The sequence below is a fragment of the Atractosteus spatula genome, chromosome 1 (genome assembly GCF_055471065.1).
Source record: "Atractosteus spatula isolate fAtrSpa1 chromosome 1, fAtrSpa1.hap1, whole genome shotgun sequence".
Lineage (NCBI taxonomy): Eukaryota > Metazoa > Chordata > Actinopteri > Semionotiformes > Lepisosteidae > Atractosteus > Atractosteus spatula.
In genome coordinates this window covers 67,826,354-67,849,865 of record NC_142706.1, presented here as the reverse complement: position 1 = coordinate 67,849,865, position 23,512 = coordinate 67,826,354, and the positions used below count along the sequence as shown (strand labels likewise).

Here is a 23,512-nt window from a genome sequence, read left to right as displayed (position 1 = left end):
TGTTCAAAGAGGGCTCATAATTCTCTTGAAACATTTTTTTAAAAGGAAAAGAAAATTTAAAAGTGTTGTATGCATTGGCCGGGAATCGAACCCGGGCCTCCCGCGTGGCAGGCGAGAATTCTACCACTGAACCACCAATGCGTTACGTGAAAGACTGAGGAGTCTGGACTTAAAAATAGTGTCTCTGTCATGCGTAGTAAAACGTGTGTGTCTTGCTACCAAACTTATTTATAAGGCAGTTCAAGTTTATTTATAGATATGCCACTAATAGCTCGCTACTACGGGTTTTGTGTACTACAAGGTATATACCTACACCCATCATCATTTTAGTTCTGAGGTATTTGTTTAAAATATGTGTTCTTCACAAAGTTGTCCCCTGTTAACAGATCTTTAGGACAGTTACGGCCGTATTTCATTTTCACATCCATCCGTTTTCTTACCACTTGGGGAGCCTGTTGGGGGATTTGTTTTTTATATTTGGAGTCCTTATAATATTTACGCTTATATAAACCCTGTTTGCCCGCCTGTGTTCTTTTCACAGACTTCTTGTGGACGAATAACCCCGAGAGTATCGGTGATAACATCCCTACTTCGTAAAAAACTGATGAATGAGATAGCCGGATCGATTAGCTACGCCAATGTGGGTTACATAAACCGAAGCGGTTCTCCTCGTTTGTAACATTTCTTATGATTCCTCGGTTTGTAGGGGAAATCCGTGAAATAAAAACCTTGCTGCAAGTAGCAAGTACTGCTTAACAAGTACGGTTATTGAGTTTACCGTGGTTGCTTTTGCTGATTTTGGGCATTTCTGAGGGACACTGAAGTTTCCAGGTGTAATATAGAAACAAATGTTTTGCATGAGCAGAAATATTTACAGTAAGAGTTGTTATTTCCTATTTAATTAGAGCATACTCTTCTCTTAAAGCCCGTCGTGATAGTATTGTGCTAGTTTCAGGAACGAAGAGTGTCCTAAGGCGTCTTCTTGCCACAGAAAGCGGCTGTGGAGCGATTAATCTATTTTCCAGCTCAAGTTTACGCTCTTGTTTAGTTCTGTTGAATTTACTGTTCTAATGTGTGCGCATCTGTCTCCTTTATTGTACAGTGCCCTGAGATGACACTTTACAAACAGAGGTGTATTCAATAATTATTTTTTAAACAGTTGGAGTAGGTAGCTGCGTCAACATGCGCAGGAAAGGACACAATGTTTTGGAAAGAGTGATGATTTTGGGATCACAACTCGAAGCGTTACTAAGGAGCGCATTGGTGGTTCAGTGGTAGAATTCTCGCCTGCCACGCGGGAGGCCCGGGTTCGATTCCCGGCCAATGCATCGCGATTCATTTTGCCTTCAGTTTTTTTGTACGAAATGAACCACGTTGTCTTCACAAATCCCAGAACAATCATTGGAATTTTAGCCCTAAACATTCTTAGCTGTTTTTATTATTATTATTATTATTATTTTGTCAACTTTAGAGGGGTAGCTGAATATAAAGATAATGCATAATTAGTGGCATATCTAATAAAACCAATGATGAATGAAATTAAAATTACTGTCCTCGTAAAATTATTTCATAATAATACATTGAATAATTGAATTGTATAAATTAATTATTGTTACTGTGGAGAGAAAAAGGATGTGAAAGTACTGCATTGAATATTTGCTGTTAAAATTAAGAATTTTCAGCGAGTTTTATTTCTGGGTACAATACGCAAAGTGTCATAAGCGCCGCAAGGCGGCAGTGTTGTTCTTGTTAGGCCTCTGGATGCCGCTCAGCCAATCAAATTCGTTTTTCAATACTCGTGGCCCGCGGCCTGGTTGATCCAATACCCTTTCCGATTGTTCAGCGCCCTGCCTCTCCATGGAAACGAAGAATCATACTTTAACTTGCGTTTGGAATTAATCATGACGTTAATCAATTAATGTCAGGAATCCAGGTTGACTGCTTACTGTTGCTTCGTTTTCGCAATCGCTTGTGTTTCTCCGGTACTGAGGCGTACAGTTAAACGCGTTAACGCCCGTACTTCAGTCCCTCATAACGCCACACATGAAGACTTTTCGCTAATCCCCCCCCGATTAATCCAATCTCTGCCGAGACGAAATTAAGTTACAGTACTGTATATTTTCAACACAGCGGGAGGGACGTTTATTACAAACTAGGAAAGATGGAATTAAATTTGAATCGCGTCGATTACCTTCAGGTAAGAACATAGCGCCTTTGCTCCCGATTTCCGATTTACCAGTTGGTAGCAGTGAGGCAAATAGGTTTAATGTGTTGTGTCCGTCTTGGGGTAGCGGTCTGTCCTCCACTTTACTAATTCCTGAGATACTAGTTAACATTAGATTCTTATAATCCCCAACTTTTTCCTTTCCTGTCTACTATATTAAAACATTTCATTCCCCCTTCAGTTCCCGAAATATATCTGTTTTTTCGTTGTCGTTTAGATGAATACAAAGAAAAACTCACGAGATATACAGTAGCTGTACATCAGGTTTCAGGGTGAACATTAAGTTGCGTTTTAGTTTTAGTTCCCCGGTTTTTCACGGTACCGATAATACAGTTATTTTGCTGAATTACAATCTATTCGTGGTATGCCGCTCTTTATTGTGTTAGTCTCCCGTGTTCTCTACTTGAGTAGCTTTGAACTTTGAACTCAGCTTTGATTAAGCTGATTAAGCTGAGTTCTTAATCAAAGGGAAATTCAATTTTAAAATGAGCTTTCAAGTCCTAAAAACGTTGGAATTTGCAATAGGTATCAACCTTCTTAAAATTTCTGAGGTTGAGAAAGTTCCTCATCAGGAAATGGAACCAAATGACCCTGCATATAGAGAAAAAAATATAGTAGAAGTCTTTTGTATTGTTTAATCATCATAAATTAATCACACTCGTAATTAACGAGTTGAGGAGAGAGTTCAGAAAATATGGTATGCTGGAGTTGCTGGAACAATCGCCTTGAAAGCAGCTATTTTTAAAATCAAAGTCTGAGTTCAAGAATGAATAAACAAATGTCTGAATAATCAAAGAGATCAATTAAAGGTGTCAGCACCAGTGATCAACTCAGTTGGAATGAAAACTCAGACCTGGAGTCTCACGGGACCAGGGCTAGGAACCACTGAATTATATTATTAGGTTGTTGATTAATCAACTATAATTATATTGCAGGAGGGATTCCTATGCATTGTACTCTAAAGAGATTCTGTCTTCAAGGATATCATTTTTCTGTAAGAAAGTCACTCTGTTCTACTATGGAGTAGTAATATTAAGTATCGGTTACTGTATATTTTCTGCAACACTTTTAGGCTGCCTAATAACAACATACAGTATGCTAAGCTCCTTGTTATAAAGTATTGCAGTCTCTTGCCAATGTAATGGAAACCTTTTGCAGGTTGGAGTAACGTCACAGAAGACAATGCGGCTCCTTCCAGCACTGGGACGCAAAGCAACACAAAAGGTGGTGTCTTCCTAGATTAGGAATATTTTTAAAGACTTAATACTCTTCTTTCTTGATAGAAATCCATGGACATTCTTTGTGCTCTTTAACAAAACAGATTTTCCAAATTAAAATGTCTCAACATAAATGTAATATATACACAAAGAAATGCTCCCAAAATATTTTCATAATATGGTATATGCTGCTATCCTCTTGATTGGACTAGAAAATAGATGTATGTAAAGGAACAGGTAATAGGTTTATTCCATGCTGAAAAGAGAAGAAAGAAAAGACAACATTTCAGCTGTAGAGCCTTCTTCAGGTGTGAGCCAAACGTTGTGTTTTCTTTCTTCTCTTTTCAGCATGGAATAAACCTATTACTTGTTCCTTTGCAGCCTACGCATGCTGATGCAGCTCCCCACCTGATAGATGTACTGTATGTAGTACATCTGGCAAAGTCTTAAATATTTTCTGCAAATACGTTATTTATTATTGTTTGTTAGAATTATTCACTTAATTTCTCTTTAATCTTTGAAGGTTGTTGTTGCAGATCAGGACGGTGTCATAACTTGTTTTGGGATGAAAAAAGGGGATGCAGTTGTGAGTATTTCACACCATTCATTGAATCCTGTGCTTATTGAACTGCTTCAGTAATCCCAAGTACTCCCAAACTAATTAATGTTTTTCTCTGATCATTTCTAACAAGCCTGATGTCACCTGTATTTATAAATGTTTATAACATTTGTTTTTTTATCATATTCCTCCTGCCCTAGACTACCCTGTATTCAGTATTCTAAAGAACATGATAGTACGTATTCTGTATATGTAACAGCATTTGGTTTTAAAATCTATTTTGATAGAAGTAGTTAATGTGTTGATGGATATATGTGTTTTGACATTATGCTCTATTACAGATTCATTGCCGCTGTATTCCTTGAATTGCCTTGATAAGAATTATTAATAACTGCCATGTTTCTCATTTATTTTTTATGTAATTCTTTTCTGACCAAGCAGCATGAAAGCTTAGAAATTTTCATATTACAGCTGTTATATGGAGTGGTCACAGAAAGTGACTGACATCTGATTTCCTGAAATAATATTAAACTGCACATGAGTGGCAAGTACCCAAGTGAAGTGCTGTGGAATGGAAATGATGTTTGCATTCCTGTTTGCTTTGCATATGAAGAGCTAAACTTCCATACAGCAAAACATGACTTGCACTTGTACCAAGTGCTTTCTTGCAGTGCAAAAGCTTCCAGTTCATGTCAAAAGTGTATGGACAGCTGTAAAAGCTGTAAAAAAGCCAGCAGCCATATCACTCTGCAACTCACAACTGGCAGCCCACTGAAGCTCAGCAGGTGTGAGCCTGGCCAGTACCTGGATGGGAGACTCCTGGGAAAAACTAAGGTTGCTGCTGGAAGAGGTGTTAGTGGGACCAGCAGGGGGTGCTCACCCTGCGGTCCATGTGGGTCCTAATGCCCCAGTATAGTGACGGAGACACTATACTGTAAACAGGTGCTGTCTTTTGGATGAGACGTAAAACCGAAGTCCTGACTCTCTGTGGTCATTAAAAATCCCAGGGCGTTTCTTAAGAGTAGGGGTGTAACCCCAGCGTCCTGGCCAAATTTCCCATCAGCCCTTACCAATCATGGCCTCCTTATAATCCCCATCTAAGAACTGGCTTCAATACACTGCTCTCCTCCCCAGTGATAGGTGATGTGTGGTGAGCATTCTGGCGCACTATGGCTGCAGTCATATCATCCAGGTGGGGCTGCACACTGGTGGTGGTGAAGGGGAGTCCCCATTACCTGTAAAGCGCTTTGAGTAGAGTGAGTAAGTTGAGTTGAGTAAGTGTAAGCAATTATTATTATTATTAAAATAACAGCTGTAGGACATATCTTAATTCTTAATTTGCTATGATGCCCCTGTGACACCTAAACTAAAATAGTGCAGAGCCATTCTAGTGGTCCAGCAAGGAGGGAGTCAAGGTTATACAGCCGGACAATTGACTTTGTTACATTTGATCATCAGCTGTTTATGATCCAGACCAGTGATTGGACTGAGATGACATTGCTTGTGTTTCAGCCGGTGTTCAAGACCCTGCCAGGCCAGAGGATCTCCAGGCTGGAACTTGGCGGGGCATTAGGAACACCGCAGGAGAAGATTTTTGTTGCTGCAGGGTCAGAGGTTCGAGGATTCACAAAGAAAGGCAAACAGTTCCTTTCATTTGAAGCTAACCTTACGGAAAGCATCAAGGCCATGTATGCATCATTTCTGACTGGGTTATAATAACTTACTGAATGTGTTTTAATCTCCTTTAAAAGGTGAAAGGCTTTTTCTGTATGTTGCGTAAGAGTTCATTAAAATTGTCTTTATAATTTCATCAACAAGGTTTTAAGATTACTTTGAATAAAGGCAGCAGTCTTTATTTTAATGCTTTTTAAGTTAAACAATTTATTAAAGGACAATATTTATTCAAGAGCATTTTTCTAATAATTTTTCCATAGCAGTACTGTATACATATTACCACCATGTTTTAGATAATAGATTCTAACTGTTCTCTCATAAATTAAAATATGATAGGATCTTAATATTCATAAAATAATATGAATCATAGAACTTGTTAGCATGTTTTCATTGGATAGTTTATTTTATTTATTTGATATATTTATTTTGTTTAGCACACAGATGCATAGAGATTTAATTCATTCAGCAACACCAAACATGCACAAGGGATTTATTTTAACTTTGCAAGTCATATTTATCTGAAGTGAATAAGGACAGTCTTTTAATGACAGAGTGATTCCTTTTACAACAAGACTCATTTCCCATCAACTTGTACTGAAGCCATGTACAGTATACTGAGTATCAAAGATAATCGGGAAATACGTTTTGTGATTAACAACACTTCACTTGTAACCATCTGACAGATTAAATATACTTACACTTGGGAATATTTTGAATTGCTTTTTAAAAATCTTGTGTCTCATCTCAGCCAGTTGATCTGAATGTGTCAGTAGTGAGAAGCATTATCTGTAGACAGAAGCTTTGGCACAGCCCTGTAGTTTTAAATTCTAGATCAGCAATCATTGCATTATTCCTGGAATCGAAAACCGTCATGTTCAGAGTCCCATTCCTATTGAGGTGTCTTCTTAAAAATTAGTTATTTAGCCATACTAAACAAAACAACAAAAAAACAAACTCTAAAACACACAAAAAGCTTGCTCAGAACTCAAAAAATGATAATTTTTTGGTCACATTTTAACAGTTAACCTGCTATCACAACTGGCATCATGTTACAGATTTTGAGAGCTGTTTCAATTAAAGAAAGTTCAAATTAAACAACTGTGGGTACAGAGCTGTTTTCGTTATGTAGCTTGAAGGAAAATGATAATGATGGTGATGTACAGTAAAAAAAGCATCAAACATTGTTTCACTTAAGTATCAAATACATACGTTAAGGCAGATGTGCAGAAAATGTAGATGTCTGTGGTAAATATAAGTAGCTTATTAAAGTGTGTTTATTTGAAGATTGTAAGGAAAAGATGTGGTAATTTCATTCAGAGTAATACACTAAAATGATAACACCTTTTCACAGTGTTCTGAATAACAGCTACAGTGCATCTAAAGTTTGTTTTCCACCTCTTGAAATATTAAATATTCTAATATCTTTAACGATACTGCCTTTAGTATTAGCGAAACAGACAAAGGAGATTAGAAAATGTTTAAGTTTCTCCAAGAAATTTGGTATTCTGATACGGATTTTGCAGTATTTTCAAGTAGCAGACTTTATTCGTTAAAGAAGCTGTCACCTTGAAAACAGCAAAAACTCGATTTTTCTGTCTGTATGTAATTGTCTAGATATATGCATTGCAGTGTACAATGTTAATATTTAAGTGTTTCTGAGTGCCTTTTGCTGAATATTTCATTGTACCATACAATTAAATGTGGTTTACTTTAATGTTCTTCCTGACATTACATTTTCAGGTATGTGTCAGGAGCAGATCTCTTTGTGTGTGCAAGCTATATTTATAACCATTACTGCGACTGCAAAGATCAGGATTACTACCTGTCGGGGGACAAGATCAATGACATTGTCTGCCTACCAGTGGAGAATCTGGGACGAATCACTCCAGTGCTGGCCTGTCAAGACAGAGTCCTCAGGGTGCTACAGGTAAATTAGCTCTGTTCTTCACACTGCAACTTCAATAGGATTCTTCAAGGTGCAGTTCTCAAATGCTTAGTGTGCCTATGTTTTAAAAAAAGTCCAAACTTTTTGAAGAGAACAGCCTAATTCTTAACTTTTTTTATATTATTTATAATATTTTATTTATTGATTTATATGTAACATTTAATTTTGTATTCACATATTCAGAATGTTCATATTTTTTGTATTAATACATTTCCATATATCCCCACTTTGTGTGATTTGCATGACTTTGAATTATTTTGATCATGACACCCTGCAACTCACAACTGGCAACCCACAGAAGCTCAGCAGGTGTGAACGCTCAACCTGGGGTCTGTGTGGGTCCTACTGTCCTAGTATAATGACTGGGACACTATACTGTAAAAAGGCGCTGTCTTATCGGATGATATGTAAAACCAAGGTCCTAACTCTCTGTGGTCATTAAAAATCCCAGGGTGTTTCTTGAAAAGAAAAAAATTTGGTGTCCTGGCCACATTTTCCATTGGCCTTTACCAATCATGGCCTCCTAATAATCCCCATCTATGAATTGGCTTCATTACTCTGTTCTCCTCCCCACTGATAGCTGATGTGTGGTGAACGTACTGGCGCACTATGGCTGCTGTCGCATCATCCAGGTGGATGGTAGGGAGGGGTGTCCCCATTACCTGTAAGGCACTTTGAGTGGAGTATCCAGAAAAGCGCTATATAAGTGTAAGGAATTATAATTATCACAAGTTTGCTGCGTGTGTTTCGTACCTGTAGGGATCAGACCTCATGTACGACATTGAGGTTCCTGGACCGGCCTCTGTTTTAGAGTTGAACAATAGAGATGGAGGTATGTGATTTATATGCAGGTTTTTCCCCAATTGTAATCTAACAAACGGAGCAAAAACAGTTTGATAATGAGCCACTACAGATGTGTTTTGAAGAAAGGAGTCAAATTTAAAAAGTTGGATTACGATGAACAAGGCAACATTGTTAAAAGAAAATTCTCATTTTGTATACCTACTGTAAAATATAACATTTATGTCTATGAATTCTTGTTTAATAAGTTGTAAAAGCAAAATGTGTAATACAAAATATAAAGTCCCCTTCTCTTTCGTCATTACTTATCATTTATAATACTTGTAATCTATAATTTAGGAAGCCAAGGTGGAGAAATTCTTTATGGGACATCCGATGGAAAGCTGGGACTTCTCAGGCTCACTGATACCTCGCCAGTTCACATATGGGAAGTGGCTAATGAAAAGAAAAGAGGAGGTACTGTACTGTATGTGGTTTACACCTAGTTTGTGTTCTGTAATTTAGGAACCCATGGCAGATTTCAGGGTGTATGTCATTTCCTGCTTTATTCTTTATCAGGAAAATGCAACTTTAAATAATTTGCAAAATCACTGTGGGTGTAACCTTCAAATCACACAGTACAGGTGTAGTCATCAAGCTAACCATTAATTGACATGAAATGTTTAACAGTTCAATTAATTGTTAGTACATAATCAATTATGTTTTAAAGTAGTAAAATTTTAATTTTGGAAGTGGTTTGGACATTAAATGAGTATGAGTACTAGAATTGTAGTTTAAGGTTTTCAGATCATTGTCCAAAAAGAACAGTGTCTAGCTAAAATGAAATGTGGGTGTTTTTTTATTCACTAGGTGTTTTGTGCATTGATTCATTTGACATTATTGGTGATGGGGTAAAGGAGATCCTTGTTGGCAGAGATGATGGAACAGTAGAAGTTTATGGGCTTGACAGTTCAAATGAGCCTGTACTGCGCTTTGAACATGTGAGTTTAAATTGAAAAAATTGCAGTCTTGATTTCTGTCTGGCATTTTGCTTAAACTCCTACAGCCATTCCATGCACTAGCATAGAAATGCAGGTAACTCAGTTGTATGTCATCATACTGTATAATGTCAGTCCTGTTGTTGTATCTGAGTTTTTAAAGCATGGTGTTGGATATTACAGCCGAGAGTGATATTTCTAAATCTGGCAAGATTTTGATTTGATGGACCTTATCCAAGGTATGTCCAATCACCAAATCCAGTAAAAGAGAACAACCAGTTTTTTAAAAAAAAAATTAATCTAACATTTTAGACCAAAAATAATTGCTTGCTATTTCAAGTCAGATTCAGAAAATCTGTTTCACATAAATATACTGTACAACCTTTCTCATATTTGTAAATATTTCTGTATTCTACACATATTCTTTTAAAAATGTAAATAAAAAGTGTTTATTTAATTAATTTAACCTATAACTACACAAGGTTGGGATCCAGTTGGTTACACATTTTTTGTTCTCTCCCACCTTTATATTTATTCTTTAAAAATCAAAGACCCTGTCAGAGAGTGTCACATCTATCCAGGGTGGATGTGTTGGAAAAGAGTCTTTTGAGGAGGTCCTGACAGCAACATACACAGGTAATAGCTGCAGACACCTGGGGTTGCTTGAGCTGTGCAGAATACGCACAGTATTATAATGCTACTGATTGAAGGATGCAAAGAGTATGTGCTGCAATTTTAATCATTTTTAAGAAATCCAGATGGGTGAAAGTTAGTTCTCTAAAAGTGTCTGGACTGGAATCTAATGTAAGAGGATCTCCTAAAGCAATGCAGCTAACACACTTAGTCTGCGTTAGTTCTCTATGGAAGCTTTAAGATTGTGGCAGTTCACCCTTAAAACTGTGTGGTGCAGGAGGACCTACTCGCATGAAGCTCTTCTACTATGAAGAATTCTGGAGCCTGGGCTGAGGTTTGGCCAACACTGGTGTAATCAAATACCCTCCCTGCCTATAATGGTCCATTGCGTACTTGACTTGCCTGCCCTGTTTCCTGTTTGTCTAAACCTTAATGCAGCTTGAACTGATGGCTTAAGTTACTGCTTCCTCCTGAGAACTCCCACTTTCATTCCACCACTGGCTTCTCAGAGAAAGTGAAAGCTAAAACTATTCAGTATGTATAACGTATTTCCCTAGTTTTCAAAACCCTGAGGTAAAGTACTGAACTTTCTCTGTGGCTTACTTCAATGCTGAATCTTAAACTAAACCAACCACATACCCATACTTGCCAGTGTAACAGAGGTTGCAAAAAGCTAAATGACACAAAACAGAAGATAATGCAGACATCTGTGTACCTACACCAGAGGCTTCAGGGGCTGTGGGAGGCTGTGGGAAGTATTAATGTGGAGTGTGTGGAGGAAGGTTGCTTGAAATAATGACTGCAGTTGGCAACAACTACTAGAATTGTTGAATCTGGATGAATCTAATACCAGTGTTTGAATTACCTGTACATATTCTTGAGAAGTGCTAGACTTAGAACTGACAAGTACATATCCAGTACTACTAATAATTAAGTATTGGTAAGAATACTCAATGAAAATATAATTGCAGAATCATTATATACTTTCAAGATTTATGTTATTTATTGTTTTCTAAGTCTAAAGATACATTTACAATGATAGTTTTACAACAGCACACTTTAATTTTGCATTTATTCTTTAAGGAAAATATATGCAGGCTCAGAATGTTTCAGAAAACTATTAGTGGTGACAATTGAGTCATACTTAAATATGCAAGCTTAATACTATTGCATTTTGTAAATGTAAAGTATGTTTCTTATTCAGAATCAAAATGCCAAAAAATGCATATACATTGTTCCTTTTTATTACAAGGTATTTACAAAATGCTTTTTCTGAGTGCTTTGTGTTGATCATTAGGTTGGCTGACTGGACTCACCTCTGAACCACAGCATAAGGAAGCAGGACCTGGAGAGGAGATCAAGATGAGTCGTGAGACGCAGAGCAAAATCGCAGCTCTGAGGTACTCTGATAATTGTAACTTATTGTGACTAGAGCTATGTGCACGATTTATTTTCTTTAATTTGGAATACCATGGTACTAAAAACAGAAACATCTAAGTTATCAAATTTCACCTAATTCATATGCAGTTAAATCCTTATCCAGTTCCTATCCAGTAGCTGAGTGGCTGCTGATCTAAGGGATATTCCTTTGTCCACTGGGATGTCTTCTAATCCTATGAATCCTGACATTTTGTGAACTGTGATACATACAGTTTAAAATTCCTTGTCTTGTACCCTGCTAATAAAACCCATTGTTTCTCACATCCATGATGACGGGCAGAACATTGCGAGCATCTCCACTGCCCCTATCAACCTCAGGAACTCGAACTGCTGCACCTCGCTGAGCTGGAGGGGGTGATTGGACAGATAGTCTTTTCATTTCCTTTGCTTGCTGCTCTAAACTAACCTTGGAACTTGTTGACCGTTAAAAGCATTTCACTTACACATAGAGGACACAAAACATGTGAGCCGAATCCTTCTTCCTCCTCATCCTCACAAAAGTTATAGCCACAGAGGACATGACTTTGACTCCCACAGTCTTGACACTGATGACCTTTGGAGCACAGACAGCACATGAAATCACACGAACGATATACACTGTTCTGAGAATGGTTTTTCTGCAAACTTTTTGGCATCCAGGAGGCCACAGGGGTCGCCGTATTAGCTGACAGGCAATGAAACCCAGGCCAATTATCCCCTCCTGCTCTCGGTGGCTCGTGGTGCCCCAGTGCTTGGGGAAACCTGGTGACAACTGGCTAATGGTATGACCCAGCCACAAACCTGTTACACCTGGATCATAAAACTGCTCCTTCGGTCAGCCCTTCTAGCTTGTCTGTTACAATACATGTTCCTGTTTTATTGGTATGATGTTGAAACTTCAGCTATGATTTCTTGTAGTATGTATTCATATTTGTGAAAATTCGTTGTACTTATTAGTGGAAACTGGTTTTAGGATTTTACATACAGTACATGCATGTGTACTATATGTAAAAAATCAAACCCTATCAATGATCCAACCCTGCTTGTCTCCAACTCATATTAGGGCGGAGCTGGAGCAACTGCAGATTAAAGTTCTGCAGGAACGTGAGAAATACCAGCAGTCCTCCCAGTCCAGTAAAGCAGTCTCTGCTGTCCCAGTCTTCAGCATCAATGACAAATTCACCCTGTGTCAGGATGACGCCAGCTACAGTCTCACCCTCGAGGTGCAGACAGCCATTGACAATGTGCTTTTGCAGGTATAAAACGTTTGACAATTTGCTTTTGCACGCATACAAAAAATCGTATTCAAGCATATCTTTCAGGTCAGTAGGAGTAAGCACTTTGTAATTACTCTCATAATAAGGGGAGCTGGTAGTTGTGCATTATTTTCATTAGCTCTTCCTTTAATGTTTTTTAAATAGACAAAAAGATGTTATGGAGTATAATGGCTATTTTTTTGGTTAACTGACTGACTTTATAGTTGAAAACAACCTAACTTAATACTTCCATAAAACTGGATGTGATCAGACCATATATGACTTTGCAACAGGATGAAAGAAATAATCTTTTTTTTTTACTCTCACAGAGTGATGTTCCCATTGACCTGCTGGATGTGGATAAAAATTCTGCAGTAGTCAGTTTCAGTGAATGTGATTCTGAGGTAAAAATTTGGCTCATAACTACGACAAGGGAGTTGTAACTTTTGTTTAAACCAGTAGTTTGCTCTGTGCGTGTTTATGTAATATGAAAAAGCAATTCATTATTAAGAAAAATGTATAAGGTTGTGTTTATTTGCCTATCTATGTGCAAAGGAAAGCTTTAGCTGTTTCAACTGTGACATTCATCAGGCCCTCCCTGAACCAAGCCATGATATACTTACACCTAATCAAGGGCCAAACTAGTCGAATAACAACAATGCGAAAAATATTAGAGCTAATCAAGTGAAAGAGGAAAAACATAACTGCAGAAACGTAACTAGTGTCTAAAACATGAAATGAGCTGCAGAAAAAGTAACTTCTCATTAACATGGTAGAGTCATCAGTCATCAGCTCCCACATCCCTTCCCTTGCTTCTGCAGTGGAAATGGTTTCACTACAGCCTATCCCTGTGGTGGCCTTGCGTGACATTTCTGTCATGTGCTGGGCAAACCAGTTGAAGTTCTCACTTTAAAACATAAATGTGGCATGAGAGCTATCATGATCATGGTTATTCTTACTTTGATTCATGAGAGTTCTGAAAGCCCTAGACATGCTGTTAGGGAGTTATGGGTTTAGGTCCTCCCAGTGCAGCCCAGCTATTTGTATTCTTGAGTGCGATACTTTATTCCAGTGACTGTGGTCATCTCATGTATACATAAACACAAGATTTTTCGTCAGGCTAGCCTGCAATGGACTACAATCCAGTCCTGGGCAGTTTTTTCCTCTTACTTGACTAGAAACTAGAGCATAGTTTGCAATGTCAGGTATTTCAAATCATTAGTTTATTTGCCTCATTTAATTACCGTGTTAAATGTTGTTTTTATATGGGTGAAAAATAGAATCATTCTCATCTATGCGTAATTAGTTCCTTGGCTATAGTTGTATTGTTTCAGTGGAATATGATAAATACCTTTCTTTATTTTAATGTCCTGTTTGTCAGCCAAATGGTAACTTCCTCCTTGCTACATATAGATGCCAAGCAAATACCACAAGACTTGAACTTAAGGTAAGTATTTTGCATGTTCTGTATATTTTATTAAGACATATCTCCCTTTAAAATGCAATTAGCACTCCCTGTGACATAACTGAATCTTAGTGCAGAAGACTTACTCATTTCCTCTTTGTTATATGATGTTTATGCATTATTTATAGGTGTAATTATTCTTGTATATCTTAATAATGACTATTGTACACTTCATTTAAAGTGCAGAATGTCAGCTTTAATTCAAGGGTATCCATGTCTATATTGGGTGAACCATATAGGAATCACAACCCTTTTTATACATAGTCCCCCCATTTCATGGGACCAAAGAATGCCTCCTCCACGGCCGAAACATTGTTTTCTTTCTTCTCTTTTCAGCATGGAATAAACCTATTACTTGTTCCTTTGCAGCCTAAGCATTCTGACGCAGCTACCCACCTGAACATGTTTAAGCATATGCATATATTGGGAGCAAACTTTAAAAAATTGTGTTAAAACAATTATTTAGGCAGGGGAAGTCTAGTCATATCCCCTCTTTTTAGATGGTTATTTCCTGATTTCCCGACTCTAATAATAACTAAAAGTATTCTTAAATATCTATATTAATTCAGCTATAAAACCACCTTTCATTTGAGGTACAGTAGCAAACTTGCACTCATTTCATCTGTTCGATACACTCAGGTGTTAATTTAAACTTTTTATACTATCCAACTATTAATTTGTTTGTTGGTCTTCATGATTTATAACTGCATGAGCTTCACTTGGTTCAAAATGCACCAGTAAGAATGTTAACTACAGCGGATATACAAGTTTGTGCTATTCTTCATGCATCACACTGGCTTCCAATTGATTCTAAAATTCTTCAGTATTGTAGTTTCAATATGCTGTGTTGCTCGCAGTCTGGTTATTAAGGAAGTATAGTACAGTACATCTCCTTAAGTGACAAACAGGTCTTCACCTGGTAGAAGTGTTAATTTGATCCAATTAGGGTTTAAAGCGTTATCCCCATAGTCATTGTTTCATTTCCAATCCAATGTGCAGGAGTACAGAGCCAAAATAGCACAAATTGTGTCACTGTCCAAATTTTTATGGACTGCACTGTATGTTAACATCACCATGCTACGTTTATGCTTCTCTTTTTTTACTACAAAGCAAATGAAAGATGATGTATATGTTTCAAGTTTATAGTTGTTGTAAATGAAGATTTAATTCAAAACTTCGTAAGCACACCAATGTGAAATCTTCCAATAGCTTCTAATAGAAGGGTATTTTATATTAAAAATTCGGGGGACTTGTAATGTTCATTAGCCCATGCCTTTTAATAATATATTTTCAGTTTTAAAAAATTAACTTTGCAAGTTTGCACAATTTCATAACTCAAAGTACGAATTGTCAGGTTTGGGAGGAATTCATGTAGCCTTCGGGTTTTTAAATTCTTTATAGGACAGCTTTAGTGTAGATTATATATTGCATTGAATTTGCTATTAATATTTGATTTATTTGTAGCTTCTTTCTGCTTAGGGTTTTTGTGTTGAGGTTTCTGATGAATACTAAGTGATGTGTTATTAGGAATTTTTTATTGTATTTCACAAGGTCGGAATTCTGCAGTTAACTTTTTTTACTGTTTTAGATATGAGTCCAAAATCTGTTCTTTGTCCTATCAAGTGTATTGTTAATATTACTTTAAACTTCAGATCCGATCCATTGAAGGCCAGTATGGGACTTTGCAAGCATATGTAACTCCACGTCTACAACCAAAAACCTGCCAAGTCCGTCAATATCAAATTAAGCCCCTGTCCCTTCACCAAAGAACTCATACCATTGATCATGACAGGTGAGAATCATCATTGTTCAGTGGGAAAAACAGTACCAAACGGACAATTGAATGGGTTCTTTACATTTTCTATTATAGGGCTTCATTATACATACAAAGTTTTTTTTAGTTGTCTTTCTGGCCCCTTCTGAGCTTATGTTATCTTTCGCCTTGTTATCTTTACTGATAATTTTATTTATACCTGACAAAAGTGCCATAGTAATGGATATTTTATATTTCATAACACTTGTATTCAGTGCTTATTTTAATTTAGAGTACTTATGAATACTGAATATTAACCTTCCTTTAACAATTTATTTAAAATGTTGCACATAAGTGCAATAGTGATTGGTATAATTGTAAAATGATTCTGGAATTACAGTCACTTAAATGGGTATAAGTTTATAGCATTATTGATTAAAATAAGGAATGGACTTCCTACATTACAGCCAGTTCAAGGGCTTACTCTTTTACTGGCTTTTCCCTTGTCTCTTCTGTACAGGCCTATGAACACTCTCACTCTTACCGGACAGTTCAGCTTTGCTGAGATTCATTCCTGGGTTGTTTTCTGTCTTCCTGAAGTTCCTGAAAAGACGCCAGCAGGGGACAGTGTTACTTTCGACTTTCAGAACACTTTCCTTGACACACAACTTGAATGTACATACAGGTACTGCAGCAGAAATGTGTAATCCAAAATCATTTGTGTTGAAGACATAATTAAATTAAAACCACATCCTAATAACAAATCCAGTGCTAAATTAAAAAAAAAGACATGCCAACAGCATCGAATCAAAATGAAAAGTAACATAAAGGTAAACTGATGTCTAACAAATACCTAAGGAAATTTAAGTAAATCCTATTAGAGGTTAACAGTTCTAAATAAGTATTTTTCTAAACAGATATGACCTTAGAATACAGACTTCAAACAGAATGTACTGCTCATATTAACATATAGTTGCCAAACCTGAACCCTGGTTTGTCAAACTGACACACTGTATTATCTGAAGTATACTGAAAGATTTAATATTCTTGCACAATTAAAACCTGAATGGCAAATGTACAGTATACTGTGTGTACAATTTTCTTGTCAAAATTTCTGTATTTTTTCCTCTTAATGTCACTTCCTTTTCTATAATTCTTTTAAATAAACCAGATCAAGCATAATTGTCATTAAACACTGTAAAACATTCATTTGTTCCATGTGTTGATTTCCTTCTAGTAAATGTGAAGCCAACTTCAAGTCGGACAACATCTCCACAATATCCATTCTCAAGGATGTCCTTTCCAAAGAAGCAACCAAAAGAAAAATTAACCTCAATATTTCCTATGGTATGTTTGATAGTCTTATTATCAGTAAGTGTATTAATTCTTCTAATTAAATGCTTCACCTTCTAATATCATTTTGTGACATTTGCAGATATTAATGAAGAATCTGTAAACCACACTTTAAAGATGATCCATCCAAAGCTGGAATACCAGTTGCTTCTAGCCAAAAAGGTTCAGCTGATTGATGCTTTAAAAGTAAGTGTTAATACCAAAATATAAATGTTTTTATGGTAATTGTGGTTAACTGATCATAGTGCATTAGGGGACATCTTGACCACTTTGGTATCTTTAAAAGGTTTACCTTAGGCTGTCAACAGGAAAACAAGACCATGGCTGCTTATTAAATGACAGCAGCTGCTTATGATGGATAAGCTAGATTTGTTGTTTAGCTTCAGTGACATATGTCCTTGAAGGATGATTTTTTAATTAATCGAGGTGTTGTTTAAGAATTGCTTCTGGAGAAGAACGTTTTCATTAAATATGAGCATCATCCTGCTAAATAAAGCCCTGTTCGTCATACTCCAAACTTCTTTCTAATTCTTACTCCACCCCTTACCTCCTTCGCAGCTTCACACCACCAGTCCTTTTTTCCTTCTCAAATTCTGCTGTAATAGAATTCTTGATTTCTTGTGACATTTAACTTTCTTACTCAGCTGGCAAAAAGACTAAGGGTAGTTCCTATACAATATTCTTTAATATTAATCTATACCACAAAAATTACATTTGCATTTGGGCAAAATTCAAATTCATGCCATGCCCGACTTTCATGCATTTTTTACAAAAGCTTTTGTGTGTGCTGCCACCATATGGCTACTAACATAGCCCAAAGCATCTGCTTGTGTTGTCTACCAAACTTTCATTCTTGAAACTAGCATTGCATTGTTTCTCCTTCAGCAACAAACTCAAGCAGTTCACGCCAACCTTCACTCCCAACTCTTTCTGTAGAACTTTCAGAGAAAATCCAGACCACACAAGTCTCTCCTCCTGTATCTCATTACACCTAATTACAAACCACACACATTTGTGCCTTCAGATAGCTGTATGGGTCACCATCATAATGGTCAAAAAAGAAGAAAAAGCTGCCTAAAAGGCTGTACTAAAACATGCCTACTCCCCTCTAACAAAAACAAATAATGTTCTCACCAAAACCTAAAATAAGTGGTTTTCACTCCTGCCTTTCAACTCCTATTACAAAATTTAACACTGAGTCAAGCTCTATTGAAGCTCCTACTCTGCAGCTTTCCCACAACGACAACCTCTAAATACTAAAGTAAAAGCAAGACAGGCTGGTAAAATGCTGTATAACCATTCATTGCCGCTGTCACAGATCCGTTTTGATCCCTAATCTGCATGGATCATTTTTAATATATGCACAATTTTCCTTAGTAATTAAAAATTGGGATTAACCAGAACAATTATCTTGTACTTTTATGAATAGAACCTTAAGAATTTTAAGTAGTATTTCTTAGCAGCTCTTCATGTCAGTCATTTTAAGTTATTTGACAGTATTCCATGTCGAGCACAGAAATTTACAAACACCTTCCATATTAAAATTATATTAATTACCCTGCAGGATGATCATTTGGATCAAGTCTTGTATGGTACCAAGTTGCTATATACTGTATATGTGTGATTGTGTGTAATCCATTCTCTGCTTTGTTTCGTTGCATTTGTAACATATAAACTGCCTTTTTTTACTTGACAGGCGTCTCTTTTGTTTAAACCATTCTTAAGATAAGATATAGAATAAGATAATGCTCGATATTAGTACTTTGCTGTTTTCGATTACCTTTTTAATATGGGTTGGTCGTTTAGGTTTTGAAATCATCTGGTATTTGTTTGTTTTTTTTATAACAGATTGGAATTGGATTTTAATTAAGTGTTGTCATTTTACCTGCAGGAGCTACAGGTCCATGAGGGAAATGTGGACTTTCTCATCCCAGAGTACCGCAGTATTCTAGAAGAGGCCAGTCGCCTTCTTGAGGAGTACAAAAAACAGCCAGCACATTTAGAAAGGCTGTATGGTAAGTTTTTATGAAACATCAAAATAGGAAATATGCAACTCTAGAATCATCCAAATTCCATTAATGTCCACTATTATCGTAAGCACTTCCTGTTATAATAATAATAATAATTGCTTACACTTATATAGTGCTTTACAGGTAATGGGGACTCCCCTCCACCACCACCAATGTGCAGCATCCACCTGGATGATGCGACGGCAGCCATAGTGCGCCAGAACGCTCACCACACATCAGCTATTAGTGGGGAGAGCAGAGTAATGAAGCCAATTCATAGATGGGGATTATTAGGAGGCCAATGGGAAATTTGGCCAGGACACCGGGGTTACACCCCTACTCTTTTCAAGAAACACCCTGGGATTTTTAATGACCACAGAGAGTCAGGACCTCGGTTTTACATCTCTTCCGAAGGACGGCGCCTGTTTACAGTATAGTGTCCCCATCACTATACTGGGGCATTAGGACCCACATGGACCGCGGGGTGAGCGCCCCCTGCTGGTCCCACTAACACCTCTTCCAGCAGCAACCTTAGTTTTTCCCAGGAGGTCTCCCATCCAGGTACTGACCAGGCTCACACCTGCTTAGCTTCAGTGGGTTGCCAGTTGTGAGTTGCAGGGTGATATGGTGAACCTCCTTTCCTGTTTAGTCCTTGGAGAAAAAATTCTAATATGCTGTAGCTTTTGTAGATTTCTAGAAGTACTTAGTAAATACGGTTTGATCATTTTTTGGCAGTTATTTTTTTTTAATTTAGAACCGACAATTATTTTTGGCACACCTTTCTGATTTGAAGTAGCCAGTTATGTGTTTTTCACATCTTACCTCACTGGTACACACCCCTCAGCTGCACACAGGGGAGAATGTGAAAGTGCAGACAGAGTCCTTTGACCTGCCCACCTCAGAGCCACTCGTCTTTCAACACGGCACATGCAGCACAGCCCCATCCCAGAGGTTCATTAAGCGACTGGAGAAGAGCTGTGTCCCTCAGTGACGGCACCACATGCCTGCAGGTCATGGCTGACTGAGCTCCCACATCCCTGGATGCTGCTCAGCCAGTTGTACACTGCTTCTTGGGGAATCCCTCTCCCAGGCGGCGCGTGACATGATGCATGCTTGAAACCATGATCACAGAACTTTACCGGCCATTTTTAGCTTTTTAGTGCCACAGTGGTGGCTAAGGATCTGCGCCTGTGGCTGGAAGGTTGCCGGTTCAAATCCTGCGGCCGGCAGAGGAACCCCACTCCGTTGGGCCCCTGAGCAAGACCCTTAACCCCAGCTCAGCTACTCCAAGGGCGCTGTATAAATGCCTGACCCTGCGCTCAGACCCCAGGCTTCTCTCTCCCTGTCTGTGTGCCTGTGTGTCTCATGGAGAGCCAGCTGGGGTATGCAGAAAGACAAATTCCTAATGCAAGAAATTGTATATGGCTAATAAAGTGATCTTATCTCTTATCTCTTAAAATGCAACAGAAAAGACAAGTATCTAATTATCGAAAAGGAAAATATATTTTTTACTTACAACAGGGACATAATGGAAGTAACACATGCAACAGATCTGTATTTAAATTTTCGTCTCTCTTAAAATATGAAGGTGTGCACGTTGGGGGGAGGAAAGTACAGCCATCTACAGAGACAAAATAAAGATGTTGATTAAAATAAAAGATGTAATCTGCATTACCGTGGAAATAATTATTTAGTGTAGTTATTGGGTATATTATGTGCTCTACCATGCTTTTGAATTTCAGCAGTTCTTTTCATGTTATAATCTTGACTGACATGTTATAATATGTTTAATTTTAAAAAATGTATTAAAAACATACTAGTGTCACTGCAGGAATAAAGAAAATCTAACTTTTTCTACAGTTCCGTATGCAGTATTACATTTTAATGTTAATGGTTTTTTTTGCAGGTATGATTACGGATCTCTTCATTGACAAATTCAAATTTAAAGGACAGAATGTCAAGACTAAAGTACCATTGCTGCTTGAAATCTTGGACAACTATGAACTGAATTCTTTAGTGGAGTTTTTTGATTCAGCATAATACTGAGATGTAAACAAATCATTGAAGTCTCATCCACTGTGGTATGTTTTTCCTCAGAAGCTACAGTAACATTTTGTAAATTCTGTGTTGTATTTTTAAGAAACGTTATTTGGAAATACAAGGGAAGTTATTGTTTTAGTTTTCAAAATATCATAATTTTCCCTGATACTTTCATACATTTAAACTCTGTAAAATGTATGTATAAATGATGTACAATCAATCAATATGTACACTAGTTTAAATGTAGTAATATGAATAGAAATTATATGGAGTGGTGTTCATAGCAAGTACAGAGCTGGTGTTGCAATGAACAGTTCATACAAATATTTCTTCTGACTCATCATTCACATCTATTCCAGATATTTGAGCTATATAGTGAATATAAGAATTTGATTTTCTAAATATATGCTAATGTTAATATTTTTCTATGTTAAATATTTCCAGATTAATTTATGTGTACAGTTACCTTACTCTCATTGGGGCATATAACATTTGTGAAATAATCTTAAATAAACATAATTATAAATGTTTAATTGTCAGTTTGAGTTAATCTATTAAATGAACAGTCCTGCTCAGGATAAATTAAGTACCTTTCAATGAAGAGCTGCATACTATATGTCTGTCACTCAATAGTCTTGTGAATACACAGAAATGTTGTGATATGCTGAAGATTTAAGTGATTTTTCAAGATAAAAATGTAGGTTATAATCAGGTGGGATGCTCTTGGTGATCAGGGGGGGCATTTTAATATTGGATCTGCTGAATTAACACCTGGTGCAGAGCAACCCAGGGAAATTAATGAAAGTGCTTTCCTGTATTGAATTGTCTGCCTCCTAGGCTTTACATGAGGAATAATTCAATCTTGATTGCAGCACTAAATAATTTTGGAGTGATTTGCAGGTACTTTAATGACTTGGTGATGTAAATGCAAGGATATTTTAAATGTAGGCCATCTGTGATAGTGAAGAACCAGTATCAAATAATTACTCCGTAGGGATCATACAGACTTTTTTCGGGAATACTATGTTAAGAAGAGGTAGCATTAAAATTGGCTATTTGATGTTCATTAGGTACAACTTCCATTAACACCATTAAAGATATATTATGTGCGTGAGTGATGTGTTTGGTTTTTTTGCAAGAAAAATATAATCTGTACTGAATCTGTAGCATAGGATCTTCGTGAATGTGTTGATTTATTGCATAGCTTTAAATTAACTACTAGTAGTATATATGTAAACATACTGTATACTATGGTAAACTAGACATAACATTTTATGTTTTTGTTAAGCCCAAGGATATTGTTTGCATTCACATACTAACCCTGGCTGCCAGCAATTAGTATATCAAAATAAATCATATTAACGCCTGTTTTTTTTTTCAAAGGTTCTTCTTCTGTTCCTGTTGTTAGGCTGTTGCTTTCCAAGGTTTTAATACATTTATTAAAAACTACATGTATTCCGCGTTTCCAAAGGTGTATTAATTCCTCCATTTTCGAACCACTTTATCCAATACAACCTTGCGAGGGATCCAGAGACTATCCTGGCAAGCAACAGGCTCAAGGCAGAAAACGCCCTGGACAGGATTACAAGACACACAGAGACACACACGTGCTCGCACCTAGACCAGTTTCTTTAGAAGCTAATTAACCTATTAGTATGTCTTTGAACTATGGGAGGAAACCCATGCAAACACAGGGAGAACATTTAAACTCCAAACAAAAAAACACCCCAGGAATTGCCCCCAGGGCCCCAGCACTGTGAGGCAGCAAAGCTAACCACTGTACAGCCATGTTGTCCATGTGTATCAATATACAATTAATAAAACCTAAAATGTAAAAACCTAATTTTGAGGTGGCAAAAAAGCATCCGTATTATTTGTAACCACAAATTCATTTCAGATTACTCTGAAACGCTAAATAATAATAAGTCTTACATCCCCTAAAACATCGTTAAGGGGATAAAATCAATTCTTCAGATCTAACTAAACACCCCAGGTTAACATGATTAAATAACTTTTTTACCTTTAATATAAATATTTGGCTAACAGGATTTAAGCTCATTTGATAAATAGTATTATATGCAGACATAAAATTGAAGTTTAAGACTAATTCTGTCATAATCAAGACAGCATAAATGCAAAAGGAATTAATAGAACATTGTTGAAAATGTAAGTCATCACAAGTTAAGG

General features: G+C 37.0%; 1 protein-coding gene and 2 non-coding genes across 3 annotated transcripts; 2 read left to right on the top strand and 1 right to left on the bottom strand.

The window, feature by feature from the left end:
* Positions 1-70: 70 nt before the first annotated feature.
* trnag-gcc (transfer RNA glycine (anticodon GCC)) lies at positions 71-141 on the bottom strand. Its single transcript has one exon. It is a non-coding gene; the product is annotated as a tRNA-Gly (tRNA).
* Positions 142-1,257: 1,116 nt separating this feature from the next.
* On the top strand, positions 1,258-1,328 carry trnag-gcc (transfer RNA glycine (anticodon GCC)). Its single transcript has one exon. It is a non-coding gene; the product is annotated as a tRNA-Gly (tRNA).
* Positions 1,329-1,794: 466 nt separating this feature from the next.
* On the top strand, positions 1,795-21,853 carry bbs7 (Bardet-Biedl syndrome 7). Its single transcript, XM_088919419.1, has 19 exons — positions 1,795-2,197; positions 3,383-3,448; positions 3,965-4,027; positions 5,513-5,688; positions 7,415-7,601; positions 8,379-8,451; positions 8,760-8,876; positions 9,270-9,400; positions 9,949-10,033; positions 11,328-11,430; positions 12,513-12,705; positions 13,035-13,109; positions 14,087-14,152; positions 15,823-15,962; positions 16,444-16,608; positions 17,161-17,270; positions 17,359-17,462; positions 19,168-19,291; positions 21,192-21,853. Exons 1-19 carry the CDS (start codon positions 2,162-2,164, stop codon positions 21,323-21,325), a joined length of 2,148 nt encoding a protein of 715 aa, XP_088775545.1. The 5' UTR covers positions 1,795-2,161; the 3' UTR covers positions 21,326-21,853.
* The last annotated feature ends 1,659 nt before the right edge of the window (positions 21,854-23,512 follow it).